The 20,421-nt window shown below is 39.4% G+C and overlaps 1 protein-coding gene across 2 annotated transcripts in view; it reads left to right on the top strand.

Moving 5' to 3' along the window:
- The first annotated feature begins 7,293 nt into the window (after window positions 1-7,293).
- The window catches only part of FRK (fyn related Src family tyrosine kinase), a 100,036-nt gene continuing 86,908 nt past the window's right edge, over window positions 7,294-20,421 (top strand). For both annotated transcript variants that reach the window (XR_008698094.1, XM_055535122.1), the window contains exon 1: window positions 7,294-8,723. Coding sequence is in view for 1 of the 2 variants with exons in the window: in XM_055535122.1 (XP_055391097.1) it covers window positions 8,350-8,723 (374 nt within the window). In the remaining variant the exon portion in view is untranslated. The remainder of the gene's footprint in view (window positions 8,724-20,421) is intronic.

Consider the following 20,421-nt stretch of genomic DNA (forward strand, 5'->3'; position numbering starts at 1 on the left):
AGTTTTCAAAGCACACCAGTTCTTCTGTTTCCTCTGGATCTCTATGCTTGCTTTCCTTCCACCTGGCACACTTTGCATCTTTCACTCCCCCTTTCACTTATTCTTATTTCACTTATTCACTTAAGAATTCTTATGTAACTCTAATGAAACTCTTTAGTAACTTTTATTCTTTCTTCAAGTCTCAGTTTAGATGTCACTTTTTCTAAATGCCCTATTTTCCCACATGCTTATCTGAGATATTTTTCTGTAGGTTCCAATCTATCTCATTAACAGAAATATTGTGATGTGTGTGTGTGTGTGCATGTGCACACAATAAAATAATGTGCATTATTTTATTGCATGTGCATGCAATCTATTTATTAATGACTCTGTTAACTTACATGGCTCATACAGACCCATTCTCAGACTTTTCAGAGGCCCTTCCATATTGAAAGCAAGAGCAAGAAAGAGACCGCTCCACCCCTTTCATGGGGGCTAGGACATAACAGATGTGAACAAAGGCGTTCTAGTGTTTCTGTAACATTATTTTATCATTTGAAACTTTATAGTAAATTTTGGTATTTTGGTGTCTTTTAACATCAAATCTTAAAATAACACAAAATATAAGATGGAAACGTACCTTAGTTGATCTACTTGGGCGATGCAGGTGTAATTTTAATTTTAGTTCACACAAACTTATAAATTGTTATTTTCCTGAAAGAAAAATGCAAATGAAAGAATGATGAGAGATGAGGAGAGGGGTGCAGTTGGGGAGGGTGAGAACTAAGAAATGATGGGTGGGATAGTAGTCATATGGAGAGAATTTCTGGGGAAAGTCAGAGATTTTAAAGGATGTTTTCCCATGCAATCTAACTGTTTCCTTCATATGCTCACAGAACAATAGTTTTGGCTATGTATGTAGCAATGCTTTTGAAACTGGATATGTAGCCTGCCTTTTGCTTTTGCTTTAAGTGGGAAATGAGTTGGAAATGTGACAATTTCCTTAGTCGCTTTCAGTAGTACAAGGAGAGGGCACCTCTGGGTACCCAGAGGTGGCCCAGTTCATATTTTCACAATAATGACTAATGTTTATTGGACACCTTTGTGTCCTGGACAGTGGGATAAATATTTTACTGTATTTCCACATTTAATTCTTATAACTTTATAGGGTAAACATTACTGTTTAGGAATTGTCAGCGTGTTACAGAAGAAACTGAGGCTCAGCAGTCAATAATTTATCCACGAGCACACAGCCAAAGAGTGCCAAGGGAACAGGAAATCTCACCCACAAGCCATGCTGCTTCCCCGTGACAGTACACGGAGCCCGCCACCCAAATGACATGGATTAACAAGCAGTGACATTTGGGTTCATTTCTTCAGCCACTTGTGATTCTATCTAACTTCACTGTTATCCGATGTACACTAGAAAAATCTTCCTAGCAATGTTGATTAAGAACTAATCTTTTGACAGGAGTTAAACCCCAACAGAGGCATGGCTCCGCTAATCTTATTTTGCACATGAAGTTTGGAATTAGTCAAGAAACTTACAAGATTAACAGTAGGAAGCATGCTTTAATACTATACATGTTCATGCTCTGTCTATCCAGCCAGAAATTTTCTATCTCAAGTTTGTCAAAATAACAGAAGGGCTTAACGAAAAAGCAAACAAACAGAGACTTCTAGGTGTTTTCATTTTTTATCATTTGGGGAAATTGTGATGGTTGCTAACAGACTAGAAAGACTCCTGGAGATTACTAAAATAATTTTGCTGCTAGATAAATGAGAACCTTGATTAATGAAATGTTTAACAGGGAAGGACAAACCACCTGAGTTAACCATGCATATCTATCCTCGTCTTAGAAAAGGCTTATCAGCTGCTTCCAGGAGATTGTATATATGAGAATATTAGCTCCTTTTTGAAAGCAAGTGGAACTTCCATTGGTGGGCCAGTGGTTAAGACTCTGCTTCCCCTGCAGGCTTGACCCCTGGTCAGGAAACTAAGATCCTACATGCCAAGTGGTGCCACCCAAAAAATTAAAGAAAGAAAGAAAATTCATTACCTCTTTACAGATATCTCTAGAATATTTGGTTAGTATCATGCTGAAATCTAGACATATTATGTCTATTTCAAGTCCTTTAGTGCCAAGAACAAAACAAAGAACTTTAAATAGGTTTTACCTTTCTTTAGTTAAAAATTTAAAAAACTTTCTGAAGCTAAATTGATTTACTTGCCGGTAAGAGATTCATATCAGTAAAGAAATTCACTGCATTGTTTACTGAGGGGAAAAAATGGTGGTTTCTGAAGTGTTAGAAATGGAGTTTCCTGGTTATACTCTTGAAAACATACCCTCTGGATAGGACAAAATGAGTTCAGCATTTGCCTATGTTTAAAGTAGTCTATTGTCGCTGGTCAGGAAGGGTGCCTTAGCTACAGTAAGGATCTAGCATGTCCCTGAAAATTCATATCCTTCAATAGTTTTACCTTGTTTCAACTAATTCTGAAACACAGGTTTGGCTTTGATATTCCCCTTAAGTGCTTCTATCCAAGGTGGCCCAGTGGTAAAGAATCCATCTTCCAATGCAGGAGATGCAGGTTTGATCCCTAGGTTGGGAAGATCCCCTGTAGTAGAAAATGGCAACCCACTCCACTGTTTTTGCCTGGGAAATTCCATGGACGGAGGAGACTGGCAGGCTACAGTCCATGGGGTCACAAAAGAGCTGGATACCACTAAGTGACTGAACATGCATGCATGCACAAGTGCTGCTATAAGTGAAACATTTTCCCTTTGCAAAAATTGGAGTTAATTTGGCTTTTTTTTTTTTTTTTCATTTTTGAGTCCATGTTGGCTTCTAAAAATCAAGATGTCTGCTGGAGCTCTAGCCACCTCAACTCAACCGAGTTTCAGGCAAGAGGAAAAAGAAGAGAGGGAAAGGAAAAAGAGTAGATTCTCCAGCTGAGTCTGTTTTCTTAAGGGATTTTCATGAAACTCCAACCAATGACTTTTGCTTACTTTCTTTTCTAATTTTAACTGGAGGATAATTGCTTTACAATGTTGTGTTGGTTTCTGCTGTACAACAACATGAACCAACCCTAAGTATTGATCACTTCTGGTGTAAGGAAGGGTGAGAAATGTAGTCTCCAGCATTTCACTTCTGTAAAAGTAAGGTTCTGTTAGTAGGAAGAAGAAACTGGACACTGGGTAGGCAAGTAGATGTTTTTGTCTCAGAAGGAAAGAAGGTGCAGGGATTTGCAGAGGTAGATATATCTTTTTGATGCAAGAGAAGGACACTGAATCTGTTAATGTTGAAGAGATTTGGAATTTCTGTAAATTTCAGTGACAAGTTCATCACTAGAGAAAAGGGATATTTGCAGACAGTCTGAGAAGTATGGGGGACGATTTGGAATAGTGCTATGAAAAAATGACAAGAACCACATCTTAGTGGACCGGAATATAAAAGAATGGTCATAAGGGCTTAGCAGGAGCTGGAGATCATTAATTTGTCCTGGTACAGAACTGAATAGCTGTGGGATTTTCAGCTATTCAGTGCTTAACAAATCAGATATAGGAGCATGGCTAAATTCATTTAACATTGCCTGTGCGTTGGATGTGGGGTTGTAGGAGCTAGGAAAAAATCAAGGAAGAGAAAAATTATTTTGGCAGAAACGGACAAAGTAATTCCAAAGGAAGTGTGGGGTTTTTATTCAGGCCTCAAAATGCAGGCAGGAGTCTAATGAGAAGGGAAGGAACACCAAGCAAAAGAATGAAAACAGGACCAGAGATGGGAATGAACAAGACCTATTGGAGATACAGTAAGTCTATTTGGCTGAGTAGGAAGGTTAATCTAAGGCAGTAATAGAAGGCAGATATTGAAAGAGTACATCTGATAAAGACCGAATAAAGAACAAATTCTTTAGTCTTGAATTCCAAGCTGTATTTTCCAGGCAATAAGGAACTGTTGAAGGTTATTGTGCAGGAGAGTGATTTAAGAAGACTGATGTGGTGGCAGAGTGCTGTAAGGATGAGAAGAGAGTGGTTGTGGAAAGGACAACTGGTTTAAGAGACTGGCAAAGGACTCTAACATTCGGGAGATGATGCATGGAAAGGAGGGGACTAAAAGGCAATAGACAGAAAGTCACTAACGTTCGTGCTCCCAGCTCTTTCCATACTCTGTGCTCTCATTTGTGAATACTTGTCAAAGTGTTTATCTTACCACACTGTCTCCTTCCTCATCCTTCCTTCTTTACCCTCCCCTCTCCCCCACCCCTCTTCCCTCCCTTCTCTCCCTCCCTCCCTCTTTCTTCTTTCCTTCCCTCCTTCTACAAATACTTACTGAATATTTACTACTTACATACTGGACATTTTATAAGGCACTGAAGATTCAGAGAAGGAAATTTTATTCCCTTGGGGAATGCAAACAAGTAAGGAAATCAAGTGAAATTTAATAGGGGATCAAGTAGAAGTGTGTGTGCCAGCTTTTAAGGGCACAGAGAATAGGGTCCTCTAATCTATTATGGCAGAGAAGATGCTACTTTAATTTGCTACTTTAATTTAAAAATCACCAGGGAAGCAGGTAGAAGAGGGAGCAAAGATGCAGTAGGAAAGAGGACCCTGGGCCTCAGGGGCAGCTGGTGGCTTGGTGAACCTGATCACAGTGTGTCTGTGCAGGAGCAAAGGACGGTGAGGTCCAAGAAATTACCAGAATCTTGTGTGTCCTGCTAAAGACATTAGATTCTATTCCAAACATGTTTTGGAATAAGATTTTACGAAGAAGAATATTAGCCTTTTAAAGAGTCACTGAGGGGGCTTCCCAGGTGGCTCAGTGGTAAAGAATTTGCGTGCCAATGCAGGAGACACAGAGACACAGGAGACATGTGTTCAATCCCTGGGTCAGGAAGATGCCCCGGAGAAGGAAATGGGAACCCACTCCAGTATTCTTGCCTGGAAAATTCCATGGACAGAGGAGTCTGGCGGGCTACAGTCCATGGGGTCACAAAGAGTCCAACATGACTTAGCAACAAAGCATGCAGGCAAAGAGTCATTGAAACAAAGGAGTTAAAATTTCAGGGCTGGAGTCAGATTGAGATGTTACTGGTGGTTCAGCTACTTGGGGACTGTGTGACCTCCAGCAAGTAACTTAACCTCTCTGCCTCAGTTTATTCTTCATTAAGAAAAGAAACAACAACAACAAAAACTACCTTCCTTGTAGGTTGTTTTTTTTTTTCTGATAGTTAAATGACTCACCATTTGTAATATTCTTAGCACAGTGCCTGGCACTGAGAGAGCCCTCAAAGCTGATAGCTACTTTTACTAGTACTCATATCACCTCTGGCATTGTTTCTACTACAATAACTGTTCTGGGAGTGGTGTGGAAGATGAGATAAGCTGGAGGAAAGGAGATTTGTTAGGAGGCCTCTGCAATAATCTAGGGAAGAATATTTGTTTTATCCGATACCTAAATGTCATTCAGAAGGAATAAAAAATGTAGAATAAATGAAAAGATGGACAAGTAGAATTTAGTGACTGATTAGTTCAAAGAAACCAAGGAAGGAGTGAAAGATGACTGCAAGGTTTCAAGCTCAGGTGACTGTAGAATTCTGATACTATCTACACAAGGAAGCTCTTTCTCTTCCCACCCATTACCTCAAGCTTCTCAGGCCATTGCTCGCCTGACATCTTTCGATGGTCAGTTCCTTTTTCGGTTTCATTCACTAGGTCAGTGACTGTGCTATGTAGGTCTGCCACTCTGCCTTTTTCTGGAATGCCTTGTCAAAATCATAATGAAGGCATATTTGAATTTAGAACCTTCAAATTTCTGAAGTCTTAAACTCCACTTAGAAATTGGGTTTGAATAAATCTTTCAATGCCTGCGTCCTAAGTTGCTTCAGTTGTGTCTGACTCTTTGTGACCCTATGGACTGTAGCTTGCCAGGCTCTTCTGTCCATGGGATTCTCCAGGAAGAAAACTGGAGTGGGTTGTCGTGCCCTCCTCCAGGGGATCTTCCTGACTCCTGGGAACCTGCTTCTCTTACATCTCCTGCATTGGCAGCCAGGTTTGTTACCACTAACGCCACCTGGAAAGCCCATATATCTCTCTATATATGAGCCCATATATCTCTTTAGATGCTTCCAAATCTTATTTCATATTCTAGATCATATGTTTCATATTCTAGATATTCTAGATCACGTAGCTATCTCTAGAAAGACTTTAACACTTATGCCTCTGTTTAGAAGCATTAATAGAATTCTACACTTTTTATAATTTACATTGTGTTGGAACAAAATTTTATTATGGCTTCTTAATATTATATACTCTTTATTTTCTCTTCTGTTTTATATTAGAATTATATTTTTGGTCTCATATCACAAATAAAAAAGCAATCAAACCTGGCTTGGCTTTTGGCTTTTCTCTTTCTGCCAAGTTAGTACGTCTGCTCTGACTCTGAGGGGTTCCCTAGTGGCTCAGTGGTAAAGAACCTACCTGCCAACGCAGGAGACACAGGTTTGATCCCTAGGTCAGGGAGATCCTCTGGAGCGGGAAATGGCAATCCACTCCAGTATTCTTGCCTGGAAAATTCCATGGACAGACAGCCTGATGGGCTACAGTCCACGCAGTGGCAAAGAGTCGGACACAACTGAGCGACTAAGACACAAACACTTACACACACAATCCGACTCTGAAGACAATTGGAGAAATCTGGAAGTGTGACATGAGACCTTGTTTTAACCAAATGATCTGTTCATCATGAATGCCTGATTTCAGTACAAGGAAATAGGAAGGGAGACTAAGGCCATGGTTCTTTTCTTTCTTTTCTTCTTTTTTCCTGTTTTTCTTGAGTTCAGTTATTCTGATTACTAAAAATGCTTTGCTGTTTGACAAAGAACAGAAATTCTGAGTTTGGATGAGGTTCTGGGATCCAGTAACATTCAGAGAAATTGTTTTTAAGAAAGAAACTTTAAAATAAATGCCTTATACAAAAATAAGTAACACAGCCTAAACAAGTTGGCAGAGTTCTCTGCTAGTGAAAATGGCCTTGTGTTGATGTGTCTAAACTCTCTGCCTAGGTTTCTTGGGATCGAGGGCACCTACCTGTGAGACAGCTGTCCTGAACTAGGCGAAGTAGAACAAAACTCACTGCCTATTGGAACCTCTCTCCAAGAGCTTGGCTTCCTTAGTTTCTGAGTTCCTGCTAATGAAGCTAGAAAGAACTAGTGCAGGCTTAGAGCTCAAAGTTGAACAGCAAGAGCTTCCACACCAGTTCATATGCAACCCTTGTACTCTTTCTCTCTACTGGTCACCTAGTCTGTGTGTGTGTGTGTGTGTGCCCCCGTGTTTCAGAAATAGTACACGAAGGATGGGAAATTGTCTCTGTGGGAAAATGTAGTATTTTGGGTTCTCAGCATTTTAGTCATCTGCTCTTGTATTTTTCCAGACTGTGAACTTATTTTGAGGCTATTAAAATCTATTCATGGTGATAAAAAAAAAGATAGGGACTCAATGACTCTTTCCCAATTGCCCTTTTGTCTAGTAGCAAATACCCAAATGCTTTACTTTTCCTTTCTATTTCCCTTAGTGGTGGCAAAACAATCCTACTCGTCTTTATGAAAGGACCTATCTCTGCCTTTATTTTCTGTGCTGGTAGCTCAGCAGGACAAAACAGTCCCTGGGCTAGTTTGTCTGTCCAGGAGTAAGGATTTTGGCAGCTGCTTCAAGAATTGGCTCCCTGGTGAGGGCGCTGGTCTCCCTTGGGTGTGGGAGAAGGGAGAGGCAGAGGCGACTGGAATCCCATTACGATCACAGGCACAAAGGAACCAGGAAGTAAGAAGAAATTATTACAGTCTGTTCATCGCTCAGGATGTTAAAGGCAATAGCCTGGGCAGGTTGGTTAGTCATTAGCAGAAAAGAAAGAGCGCTGAGGGTCAGGACCGGTCAAACCTCTGAGACGGACTTGAGGTGGGGAGAGAGCTGCTGGCAAAGGCAAGACGTGGAGACAGGCTTACTTGGAGTTCGCCTGTTTCTCTTGGTAACTTTTTCCTGGGACAAGAACCAAGATGCCTCTTTTCTGTTCTCAGGCGTTTGTCTAAATAAAGCGTTCTCAAATTTCTTTTTGTGGTGGGAATCCTGAGAAACCTTCCCACCGATCAGCTGCCCACTTTCCACCTGGTTTTGCCTTGGGGGCCACAGAAAGCAAGCCGGTGAGTCTCTGCAAGCAGGTTGGCCGGACGGCTGTGAACGGGGCTTTGTACACTCTCCCAGAGCCGGCAGGACTGGTGCTGATTGCAAAGTTTCCGGGTGGAGGAAGAGAAAGTGGATCTGCAGAGAGTGAGGGGAGAGGGAGAAGCCCCTCTCCCCCACTCCCCCCGGGGGCGCCATGGGTAACCTCTGCCTGAGGCTCTGGACCTGCCTGGATCGTTGTCTCCACTGCCGGTGGTCTGAGGAGGTGGACAAGCCTGGGGTGATTCAGAACCCATGGGCTGACTGCCCTCCTGATCCTCCCCGGCCACTGGCTCCAGAGCCCGAGAGAAGCCAGGGCCAGTTCTTTGTGGCTCTATTTGATTACCAGGCTCGGACAGCCGAGGACCTGAGCTTCCACGCGGGTGACAAGCTCCAAGTCCTAGACAAGTCCCACGAGGGCTGGTGGCTGGCCAGGCACTTGGAGAAAAGGGCCGACAGCTCCAGCCAGCAGCTGCAGGGCTACATTCCTTCTAACTACGTGGCTGAAGACAGGAGCCTCCAGGCAGAGCCGTGAGTACCACACACACTATTTCTCAACTCTCTGAGGGCGGGTAATGGGTTTTTCTTTCTTACCTAGCTGCAAACCCATTAATTTTCAAAGAGCTACTTAGAAAGTTATGAGGAAGTACTGGAAAGATCCTTCTAATTGAAATCCACCTCCCCTGAGAGGTGAGAGTGAAAGTGGAAGGTAATTGTTGAAGTGACTTCCGTTACAGTGGCATACTCCACCTGTCCTAGGGGCAGTTTCATCAACGTAAACAAACGGTGTATTTAATACTCTCTCTTTTCTTTGGCTGTAAAAGAAGTCAGGGCTTCCCTGGTGGCTCAAATGGTAAAGAATATGTCGGCAACAATGCAGGAAACCCAGGTTTTGATCCTTGGTTGGGGAAGATCCTCTGGAGAAGAGGATGGCAACCCACTCCAGTATTCTTGCCTGGAAAACCCCGTGGACAGAGGAGCCTGGCAGGCTACAGTTCATGGGGTCACAAAGAGTCAGATACGACTGAATAACTAAGCACAAAAGAAGTCATGCCTCACATTAACATAGAACTGTGTTTCTTTAGCAGGTAGCTCAGTCGGTTAAGAAACTGCCTGCAATGCAGGAGACCCGGGTTCGATTCTTGGGTCGGGAAGAACCCCTGGCGAAGGGAATGGCAACCCACTCCAGTATTCTTGCCTGGAGAATCCCATGGACAGAGGAGCCTGGTGGGCTACAGTCCACGGGGTCGCAAGAATAGGACACGACTTAGTGAGTCCACCACCACCACCAGCAGCAGGTGTATCATAGGTCTTCCTTAAACCACACTTTCAAACCTAAAGTCCAGCTCTCTCTTTTTCTAAACTTTTGAAGCATCAACTCCAGTCCCGATAGACACACAAAGGCTAACTAACGAATTAATAGAAGATCACATTTAGAAGGTGTCACCTTTTCCTAGTAAAATCATGACTGGATATTCTTCTTTGAATCCCATTTGGTTTTTATTATAATTAGAAATTAGCCAGCTACAGATATTCAAGAGGTTTTAACAAGGAAAATAATGACGTTATTTCTCCAGAGAAGGGGATAGACTTTACCCTGATATTTGAATAAATCCTGTGACTTATAGTGGAACCAAGGAAGAAAATTTTATGTACTTAGGCACTTATCCATCCATCTGTGCACCTATCCATCCATCCGTGCAAGTGGCAGGTGGAGCAGTGGCATGGGGAGTTGGGGGAAGGGCAAGGTTATGCTAGTGGTGGTTTGAATATAAAACAGATAGAGCAAGGTCTTGACAATGGATTCTTGGGGTGTGGTGAGATGAGAAGCAGGCTGTGACTGTTACTTGCCCAAACTGTTTCCACCTTGTTCCAATGAAACCCAAGACTGGGAATGTTTCTCAGGACTCATTTTATAGAGTGTATATTCTTAGTGGAGGAACCTCTGGGGACTCACTCATTTTCTTATGTGTTTTCTCTTTTGATGTGAACTGCAGCATTTTTTACTGGTCTGGGGAAAAATATTGTAGGAAGAGCTATGGTGCATTGTTGCTGCTTTCCAAACTCAAATTCAAATACAGAGAGGGTTAGGGGACTTTGAGATTCTTTCCAACATCAGGGGTCTATGAATGTTAAGAAGTGCCTTATTTTAAACCTAAATAGAAATGAATTGAAATCTAGACTTCTGACAAATGGAATTGATCTGTTCTCAGATGAGAAAATCAGCTGTATGAGCATTTATTTCTGTGATAATCTATATGAAATGTCTTTATTCACTGAATGCTTAGTTATATGCATTTGTAATATGATTTTTTCCTACTACGTGATTTCCATGTAAGGTATGGTATTATATATGTTTTATATTCAGTTTAACATAATATTAATGCTGCTGCTGCTGCTGCTAAGTCGCTTCAGTCGTGTTCGACTCTGTGCGACCCCATGGACTGCAGCCTACCAGGCTTGTCCATCCATGGGATTCTCCAGGCAAGAACACTGGAGTGGGTCATAATATACTAGTTTTGAATATATTCAATTCGTTTAACTGCTTAGGGCTCCGTTTCCTCATCTGTAAGTTCTCTGGGGTCTCCTAGTCCTCTAGATTTCTCTATTATGTAGGAACATGACCTCTTATTTTCAAATGTAGTGGTTCAACTACATTCATACTTGACAGAACAATAAATGCTGAAGACAGCAAGTGAATTGAAATAAGCATTTCAAAAGCAATAATGTTTTGGGTAACAGGATCAAACACAGCACCCTTACTTCTTTAGATTCTTTCTGCCTAACAAAGTAAGACAGTTACATTATCATGGCTATTTTTCGATTCTCAGGGGTTGTCTGTAGCCAAGAATACTTTTCTCCCTCTGTACGTAACTCCTGACCTTTCCTCTTGGAATTAGTTCTCAGCAGTGTTCCCATGTGTTACTACAATCCTGTATATTTGTGGTAGGTTTTTCTTGGGATCTTCACATCCACCGGCATAAAAACTTTCTGCCTAGGAATAGAGACGCAGATGTAGAGAACGAAGCTGTGGACACAGGGGCAGAAAGAGAGCGGGGACAAACTGAGAGAGTAACATTGACATACACACTACCATGTGTAAAGTAGATAGCTAGCGGGAAGCTGCTGTGTAGCACAGGGAGTTCGGCTTGGTGCTCTGTGATGACCTAGAGGGGTGGGATGAGAGTGGGTGTGTGGGAGGGAGGCTGAAGAGGGAGGAGATATATCTATACATATAGCTGATTCACATTGTCATATAGCAGAAACTAACACAACATTGCAAAGCAATTATACTCCAGTTAGAAAATAATTAAAAAAAAAACAAAACCTTTGATGCTCAGATATTGCTCTCATGCTTCCTGGTCAGCAAGAGCCATTTGTTTCCTTTTAAGCGTACACCATGACTTTCACCTGTGAACCCAGGTTGCTAATTGAGGTTCTTGCAACCAAACAGCTAAATTGCTTCAGTGTTCTTTATGCAGGTGGCTGTAGCCTCTAGAATTTCACCCCATTTCAAGTAGAAGCAATTTTAGTCTTCTAAGTGAAGGTATCCAAGTGACCCACAGTGCCTTAATACCCTGGGGAATTATTATTATTATTTAAAAGCTTCTTTTAATAACTTTCTTATGTGAGTTTTTAAACTTCTATTCCTTATGAATAAATAAATAAACTTCCTCTTTTTCCTTATGAATTCTATGAAAGTTAATGTTTATTTTACAAGGAGCTCAGTATATAGTATTAAGTAAAGATTATTATCTTCACATGTGTGAGATGAGAGGCAGTGGGGAATCAAGGAAATTATCATCCAGTTCCTTATTAGACTGGTTTAGTGCAATGCATTTTAGTATTTATTGTTAATATCTTAATCCTTGACTTGCATTAATAAGAAGACAGTGCAAATACTTTTGGAGTAATTAGTGGCAGGGCATGTCAATTAAGTTTCAGTGTTGGTTTGTTCCTTTGTTTCTTTTAACATTAGGAAATAAAGATGTTAGAAAAAGAACTAGACTATTATTAAAAGACAAACTAATATAATAATTGATTACTAAATTCCACCTAGAAATGCGTTACCTTTTCTGAATACTTTACATTAAATGATATAATAAATTCATTCTTAATGATTTATTTGTTTCTAGGAAGAATCACCGGTTTATCTTCAATTTTAATTCCTAGATCCTTTCATAGATGAATGTTTTTCTTCCACATCTTCAACATGGAATCCCTCAAAAATCTTACTCTTAGGCTCTGATTACTCAGAACTCACTGCACCCTTTTAAAATTCAATGTTCTTAGAGATATAGTTAAAGTTCTCCCAGAAAATAATGGTATGGAAATTACCTATGAATCTTGGAGCCAATAACAATGGCTTTAAATTCTATTGCTAAAAAACAAGTGATGAAATATATTGATGAAAAGCAAAAAGATCAGTAATTGTATGCTGCTAAGCTGCTAAGTTGCTTCAGTCGTGTCCCACTCTGTGCGACCCCATAGACGGCAGCCCGCCAGGCTCCACTGTCCCTGGGATTCTCCAGGCAAGAACACTGGAGTGGGTTGCCATTTCCTTCTCTAATGCATGAAAGTGAAAAGTGAAGTCGCTCAGTCGTGCCCAACACTTCACGACCCCATGGATTGCAGCCTACCAGGCTCCTCCGTCCATGGGATTTTCCAGGCAAGAGTACTGGAGTGGGTTGCCATTGCCTTCTCCCCAGAATGCTGCTGCTGCTGCTGCTAAGTCACTTCAGTCGTGTCCGACCCTGTGCGATCCCATAGACGGCAGCCCACCAGGCTCCCCCGTCCCTGGGATTCTCCAGGCAAGAACACTGGAACGGGTTGCCATTTCCTTCTCCAATGCATGAAAGTGAAAAGTGAAAGTGAAGTCGCTCAGTCGTGTCCGACTCTAGCGACCCCATGGACTGTAGTCTACCAGGCTCCTCTGTCCATGGGATTTTCCAGGCAAGAGTGCTGGAGTGGGTTGCCACTGGCTTTTCCCCAGAATGCTAGTTACTCCTAAAGGAAATGTACAACATCTTAAGAGTCAGGTACTTAACTTCTAGTTCAAGAACTGTCACCACTGATTTAACTTTCTTTTAAAAGGTATGATTCTGATTTGTTCTTGCAAAGTCGGTCATTGATTGAGGGCAGAATTTGACATAGGGTAGAAATTGCTTTCGACTCAGCAGTTAACACTTTCAGTCGTGTCCAACTCTTTGGGACCCCATGGACTGTAGGAGAAGGGGGTGACAGAGAATGAGATGGTTGGATGGCATCACTGAGTCAATGGACAGAAGTTTCAGTGAACTCTGGGAGACAGTGAAGGGCAGGGAAGCCTGATGGGCTGCAGTTTATGGGGTCACAGGGTCAGACACGACTTAGCAACTCAACAAGAAATTGCTTTCAGGGAACTGAACATTTATAAAGGCCAAAGATAAACTAAAACATTTATATATTAGATAGAGACACATACCAAGTTGTTAACAACAGTTACCTCTAAAGAGGGATGGTGGGGGAGGGGGAGACCTGAAGAATGATTTTCATTTTTCATTCTGTATTAACCGTACAAATTAACCAAGTTTTCAATTTTTGGTAGCATTAAGTCTTGTGTTATGTAATGCTCAAAGCTGTATAAAGACTCGTTTTAGTTTGTCCTCTTTTTCCTATCAATTATACCTTCCCTTTTTTCCTTCTTTCCTCAAATAAAAACTTATTCTGAATAAAGTTCATGGGGTCGCAGAGATTGTATAATTTCCACAAAGCATCAGTCATCTATGAAGAGTTTAAAAGTTGTTTCCCTAGTTGTTTCTGTGCTTTTGGTGGTTCCCACCTTTGATGTTAAACTGGACTAGACTCAGAAGTACTTTGTGAAAAGATTTTCCTACTCTTATTGCCATGTAAAGGTAGATTGGGCTTCCTTCATGGCTCAGTGGTAAAGAATCTTCCTGCAATGCAGGAGATGGGTTCGATTCCTGGGTTGGAAAGATCCCCTGGAGAAGGAAATGGCAACCTACACCAGTATTCTTGCCTGGGAAACCCCATGGGCAGAGGTGCCTGGTGGGCTACAGTCCATGGGGTTGCAAAAGAGTTGGACATCGACTTAAGGACTAAACGCAACAACAAAAGGTATATTGTTTACAATTCCTCTCCTATTCACCATGATATAGACGGCCTTGAAAAAGAGCATAAGAATAAATATTTGTAACTTGTAAATTTATTGTTAGTTTATGCTTGTCAGATACAAGTGTTAGAATTTTATAAAGTTTTAAGATAATAGACTTTCTATTTGTTTAAGGACTATTTTTCTAATCATGCTCCTCTTTTAATGTGTCAGACTAAAATTCTGTCAAGATTTTATCTAACTTAAAGTCATTGCTAAGGTCTGAAGAAAGTCATTGCTAAGTCTTTGCTAAGGCTTGAAGAAAGTAGCATGGGGAAATAAACTAGTACATGCTCAGAAAGAGAATTCTCTTACACCACTATCTAAAAATACAATTGCAACTTTGCTACTTGGTTATTTGAATACTGTTGAATTTAATAATAATTATCCAATATAAGTTGTACACAATGTTCCTAGTTGTTTTCAGCCTAGATGTCAGTAGATATCTTTCTCTGCTAGGATATGAAGCCTGCATTTGAATCTTAAAGAGAGAGGAACAATGTGTTTTAAAAATTATTTACCATCAATAAATAAATGAAGAAAAAGGCATAAGGATATTCACAAATCAATCTAACATATCTACTTTGAGTAGTTGAAATCATTAGAAAATCACCTATGGGTAAGCAGTCACATAAATATTCTTAATCCACATCATTTATTTCTTTTCCTTTGTTCTAGTTTTCAGGGAAGACTAAATGCATATAGGTAGAACTGGAAAATAAAATATTTTCAATTTCTCTTCTTGAAGACAAAGTATTCTTAGATCTATAGTTTAAAAAGCTAAGTAAAGTGTTTATTTTTATATAAAAGTAAAATGCATTATAAAAATACATGTGGCTATTTATCAAATTAAATGTTTTGGGTAATCCCAAGATAAGACTTTTCAGACAAATAATTTAAATCAACAAAAGCATACTTTTATGCTGAGAGTAACTGGAAAACTCTGTAATTAAATGACTGCATTTCTTATAAAATTATGATATTATCTTATTTCTTTATCCTTTGATATAAAATAACAGTGTGATAAATTTATTGCTCAAATACTTTGTAAAAAATTAAGACCCAGCAAAGCCAGAAATAAATAAATAAAATTTAAAAAAAAGAAGTAAGTACTTTTAAAATTTATTTTAAAATTACATTTCAGGTATAGTTTTACATGATTTTTCATATTAATATAATTGTACTACATTTATGTTTATATAACTGTGTTTATGTCCATTATTTAATGCATTATATATATATTTTCATCATTTTTAAGAAAAATGATAATTAACTGCTACATTAAATACATTTTATAAGAACAATGGCAAAATCATAGAAATGAGGAAAAGAGAATTCAGCAGAACTTCATTAAAATCAGAGTAAAAGTATAAGTGTAATTAATAACAGTTAAAAATAGTTGATTAATAGCTGTAAAACTTGATTACATGCATCTCAAAATATTATTTCTTTGAGAAGCAATGAAGTACCATAGTATGGAATTATTAAAATAAGTCAGGAGTCAGTCATTTAATTGGTAAACTTAATTTGGAAGTTTCAGCTGCAATATGCCTTTCAGAATCAGTCTCTCTTAATAAAAGTATGGGTTATTTTTTCCTTTTCAGGTTTTCAACAAATTTTTAGTGAGGGAAAATATTATATGTGCATGGAATATTAATAACTCATAAACTACTGTGCTTCAGTCCTAAAGATTAGAACTTAAATTCCAGCTTGATTGAATTCATTCTTTGAAAAAAGAAGGAAGATTCTATTTTTTTTTTTTTTTTCAAACTGGTTTGATTTTGTTCAAGTGAATTTATTTAAAGGTTTGGTTTGTCTCTGTAGATAGATCCTAGTATTACTTTTTCAAGCATTTCACCAAACTGACATAAAAGTAGACACAACCTTCTGTATAGTAAAGTAGGACTATTGTTAAGCAACCACTGTGTCCTATGGACTAGATCCTGAGGCTTCCTAAAGAGAAACAAACAAGACTTTGCCTCAATTAAGTGTCTGATTTTCAGCTCAGAAAACTTTGCATTTCACAACTGCCTATACCACAGTGAGAATCTATACAGTAAATAAAAATCAGAGACATTTTTTAGTTCTTATGGTGAATATTTTAACTTGGTCCAAATGTTAATGGTATAGAATTTTGATTGAGGTATAATGTTGGTTGCCCCTTTTGATTTGGCCTGTGGTGTGCTTAAAAACCAGGCTATGGGTTCCAAAGATCTGAATTTGAATCTGGCTCTCTCATGACCAAGCCATGTGACTTTGAGCAACTTACAGTAAACAGGAATAAAAATGACCCCTATATCATTGGATCAACATGTGACATAAATTAATTAGGTTGTTGTGCAGAAAGCATGCACCATAGAGAACCTGACACATAGTCAGGGCTTAAGAAATGTTATCTGTTATTTAGCTGGCCAGCTCTTCCTTTACCTCTGCCTAAATGGATAACACTTTGCACCCTCCACTCCAGCCTCAACTCACAATATTCTTTCCCTATAACAACATCCACATGATGAGCATCTTTCCATCTTTCTTCCATACTCTCCTTTCCCTGTGGTCTTTAGCTTCCTGTGTGTGTGTGCCCAGTCGCTCAGTCATGTCCGACTCTTTGCGACCGGACGGACCGTGGCCTGTCAGGTTCCTCTGTCCAAGGGATTTTCCAGGCAAGAATACTGGAGTGGGTTGCCATTTCCTTCTGCAGAGGGTCTTCCCAACCTATGGATTGAACCTTCGTCTTTTGCATCTTCTGCCTTCTTTACCCCCAGGAGTGGGTTATTGCGCTTGCAAACTCTCCCTCTTTTTTTTTTTCCTGACCAATTCTCATTCATCCCTCAAATCTTACCTTGTTTGTTCCTCTCTCCCTGAAGGCTTTCCTGACTTTCTAGAAGACATCAGGTCTTCCTGCTCAGAGCCTTTAGTATCAGCTTTCATTATTCTCGTTATTTTCTCTAAGGCTCTAAGCTCTGTTTGTGGGAGGTGGGGGAGATGAGCTATTGCCTTGGGCTCTGAAACTTTGTGTAGTGCCTGTGCATAATAAACACTCATAAATGTTGGTTGAGTAAATGAATAATTAAATAGTGATTGCTTATCTATAAATCTCAGGTCTTTTATTGAAATAAGAAGCACCTCTTTTCTTTGACTTTTTCTCTCTGAGTTGCTTTTTTTTTTAACCTACCAAGAAGATCTACTGAGTTTCCTTGTTTTAGGGATAGGCTATTTTGCACTTTTTTTTCAATGAATTGTCCATGCCTCAATTTCTGTTTATACTCATAGTCATAATAACATAATTTCCAGGCTCCTAGAAATTAGTGGCTTCATTCGGTCCCTAAGGGAAAAATATTTAGGGAGTTATAGACTGATTTGAATATTCTTTGTAATGTAGAATGAATACCTAAACGGTATGTATATATGTTATTTTTAGATATCACTTCAGTGAGATTCACAATCAGTTCCTGGCCTGGTATTCATTGCGACTGAACTGAACTGAAACTATACTGTGGTTAATTTAAAGTAAAGGAATCACTGGCCTGAGCTTTTAATGGATGGAAAACCAAAACCCAATTTACAAAATTAATGTTGTGGGACCAGAGTTATAATTTCAGTTTTTATGCTGAACATATACAACTTCAAATTATTATGTGTATGAAATATTTTTCAGTTTGTGCATGCTGAAAGTTTGACTTTTTTTACTGAATATTAGGATTATCACTATTACCTTCTAAAACATTACCAAACAAAATAATTGTCTTTTTTTTACTAGCTTTCTTACTAATTAGCTGTTAATTTCTCTGCAGCATTCTCTGACTCCCAGTTCTTAGCACATCATAGCACTGGAAGGACTTTCTAGGGAAGGTAGTTGTGCAGATTAATTGCAGCTTGAATAATATTTCAGACCTCCTAAGGCTATTTTCCTGAAGACTGCAACTTTAGCAGTTAGTCTAGGTGAATGTTTCTTTGAAGATGAACATAACAGAAGAATTTTTCTAAAATGCATAGATTCAAACATAGAACATGTGATCTGTATTACCCAACTTATTGCTCATTTGGCTAATTTCAGATAAACTACCCTCGTGTAATATCTTTGTCATGTCATTTTTTTCCCACAAAGTTTTTCAGTTAGGTTTTTTTCTTATTTAAAAACTGAACTAATTTTAGTGTTAGCCTTTAATTTTTTTTCATGTTTTCTTTTTTATTCATATGACATTATTTTATACAGCCTTTAAATTCAGAATAAATTTCTCAATTAGGGTTTTTATCCATTAATTTTGCACCTTCTTAAGGGTAAAATGAAAATACAATTCAAGAAATATTATTGCTGAGAACTTTTGAACTTTATGAAAAATGAAAGTGTTAGTTGCTCAGTTATATCTGACTTTGCAACCCATAGACTGTATAGCCTGCCAGGATCCTCTGTCCATGGAATTTTCCAGGCGAGAATACTGGAGTGGGAAGTCCTTCCCTTCTCCAGGGGCTCCTCTTGACCCAGGGATTGAATCTGGGTCTCCTCCATGGCAGGCGGATTTTTTTTTTTTTTTTTTAACCACTGAGCCACTAGGGAAACCCTTGAACTTTATATTAGGTTTCTAATGTGAAGAACATTTAGAATCTTATTTTAAAATAAATCTTTCCACTAACACAAATCTTGTGTAACACACTGGCAGTTGATTTGGATGATTTGATACGCGTGCTCAGTTGCTTAGTCGTGTTGGACTCTTTATGACCCCATAGCCTATAGCCTGCCAGGCTCCTCTGTCCATGGAATTCTTCACGCGAGAATACTGGAGTGGGTTGCCATTTCCATGTCCAGGGGATCTTCCCAACCCAGGGATCAAACCCAGTCTCTTGTGTCTCCTGCACTGACAGGTGGATTCTTTACCACTAACGTCACCTGGGAAGCCTATATAGTTCCAGTGAAAAGCCAGTAATTCGATAGACTAAAGTCACTCCAGTATCACCTATATCTTTTAGCCATTTCTGAAAATTAGTTACAACATACCAAGATTCCCATAAGGGACACTATTGCAAGCTCCAGAACTGTGCTTGTTGCAAAGTCGCTGCCAGAACGTTGTCTCTGGAGGTGCCTGTGTTATTTCTGTGAAATTGGACTCAGGATACTTTTCTGCAAATCTTTTCAGCATTTCTAGTTATTGAAGAAGATAGAGTCTACCAGATTCATGTATCCATTGAATACACTTTTTGTGTCTATTTACCATGTTAAAGGCATTGTTTTTTGAACCATGGGAGATAACAAAATGAATAAGGCAGTGCTTTTTCTCCAGATCATTTTACAGTTTCTGGAGGTAAGACTATTAAACCAAGAATGTATGTCAATGCCTATTAGACAAAGACTACCAAGAACACACCTATAGTAGTTTATTATTCATTACAAGGAAAGAGACGACACTCCATGGACAAGAGTGGAGCATCTCAGTAGGAGTATTAGAACACACGAGAGGATTTGGGGCATTGACTTTGGGGAGAGTTTAGGAAGCAAGACTGCTCTGGATGGATTACTGTCAGGAAGCAGGGTAACTGTATGATTTTGTATCTTAGTTAATCTTATTGAGAAAGAGGGAAGATTAGATCAAGATTAAAGTTATGGTCGGTAAAGAAATAGCAGTCACTTATGTTAACCAAAATAGGTGGATGCTTGGTCATTTTTGTGCTTGGACAATGTCCATTTTTTGGTGAGTGTTCAGATATGATTAAGGGTGAGCTGATCTTGTTTTTGTCTTGATCCGTCAGGGTCACAGAGTGGCCTTGTCTGCTGTTGGTGTTCTGTGAGGTTGTTTATGTTCAACAGGAGAACTCCTAAGCCTAGTCTGAAGTGGCAGGCAAACTCTTTGGTGCCAGGGCTGCTTTTCTCTCTCAGCCAGCATAGGACAGATGCTAAATGCCAGAGAGTAGCACAACTGTCTGTCATATAGCTTGCACTTAAAAATAGTATTTTAAAAGATGTTGAAGAAACAAATACATGAATGAATATGTGCAGAGGTAGAAGAGATATATTCTGGTTTGGGGAAAATCACACCTTTCTTTCAGGGTTCCGCTCTCATGACCCTCTTCCAAGAGTCTTTTTCT

Source organism: Bubalus kerabau, chromosome 9 (assembly GCF_029407905.1).
Source record: "Bubalus kerabau isolate K-KA32 ecotype Philippines breed swamp buffalo chromosome 9, PCC_UOA_SB_1v2, whole genome shotgun sequence".
Classification (NCBI taxonomy): domain Eukaryota; kingdom Metazoa; phylum Chordata; class Mammalia; order Artiodactyla; family Bovidae; genus Bubalus; species Bubalus kerabau.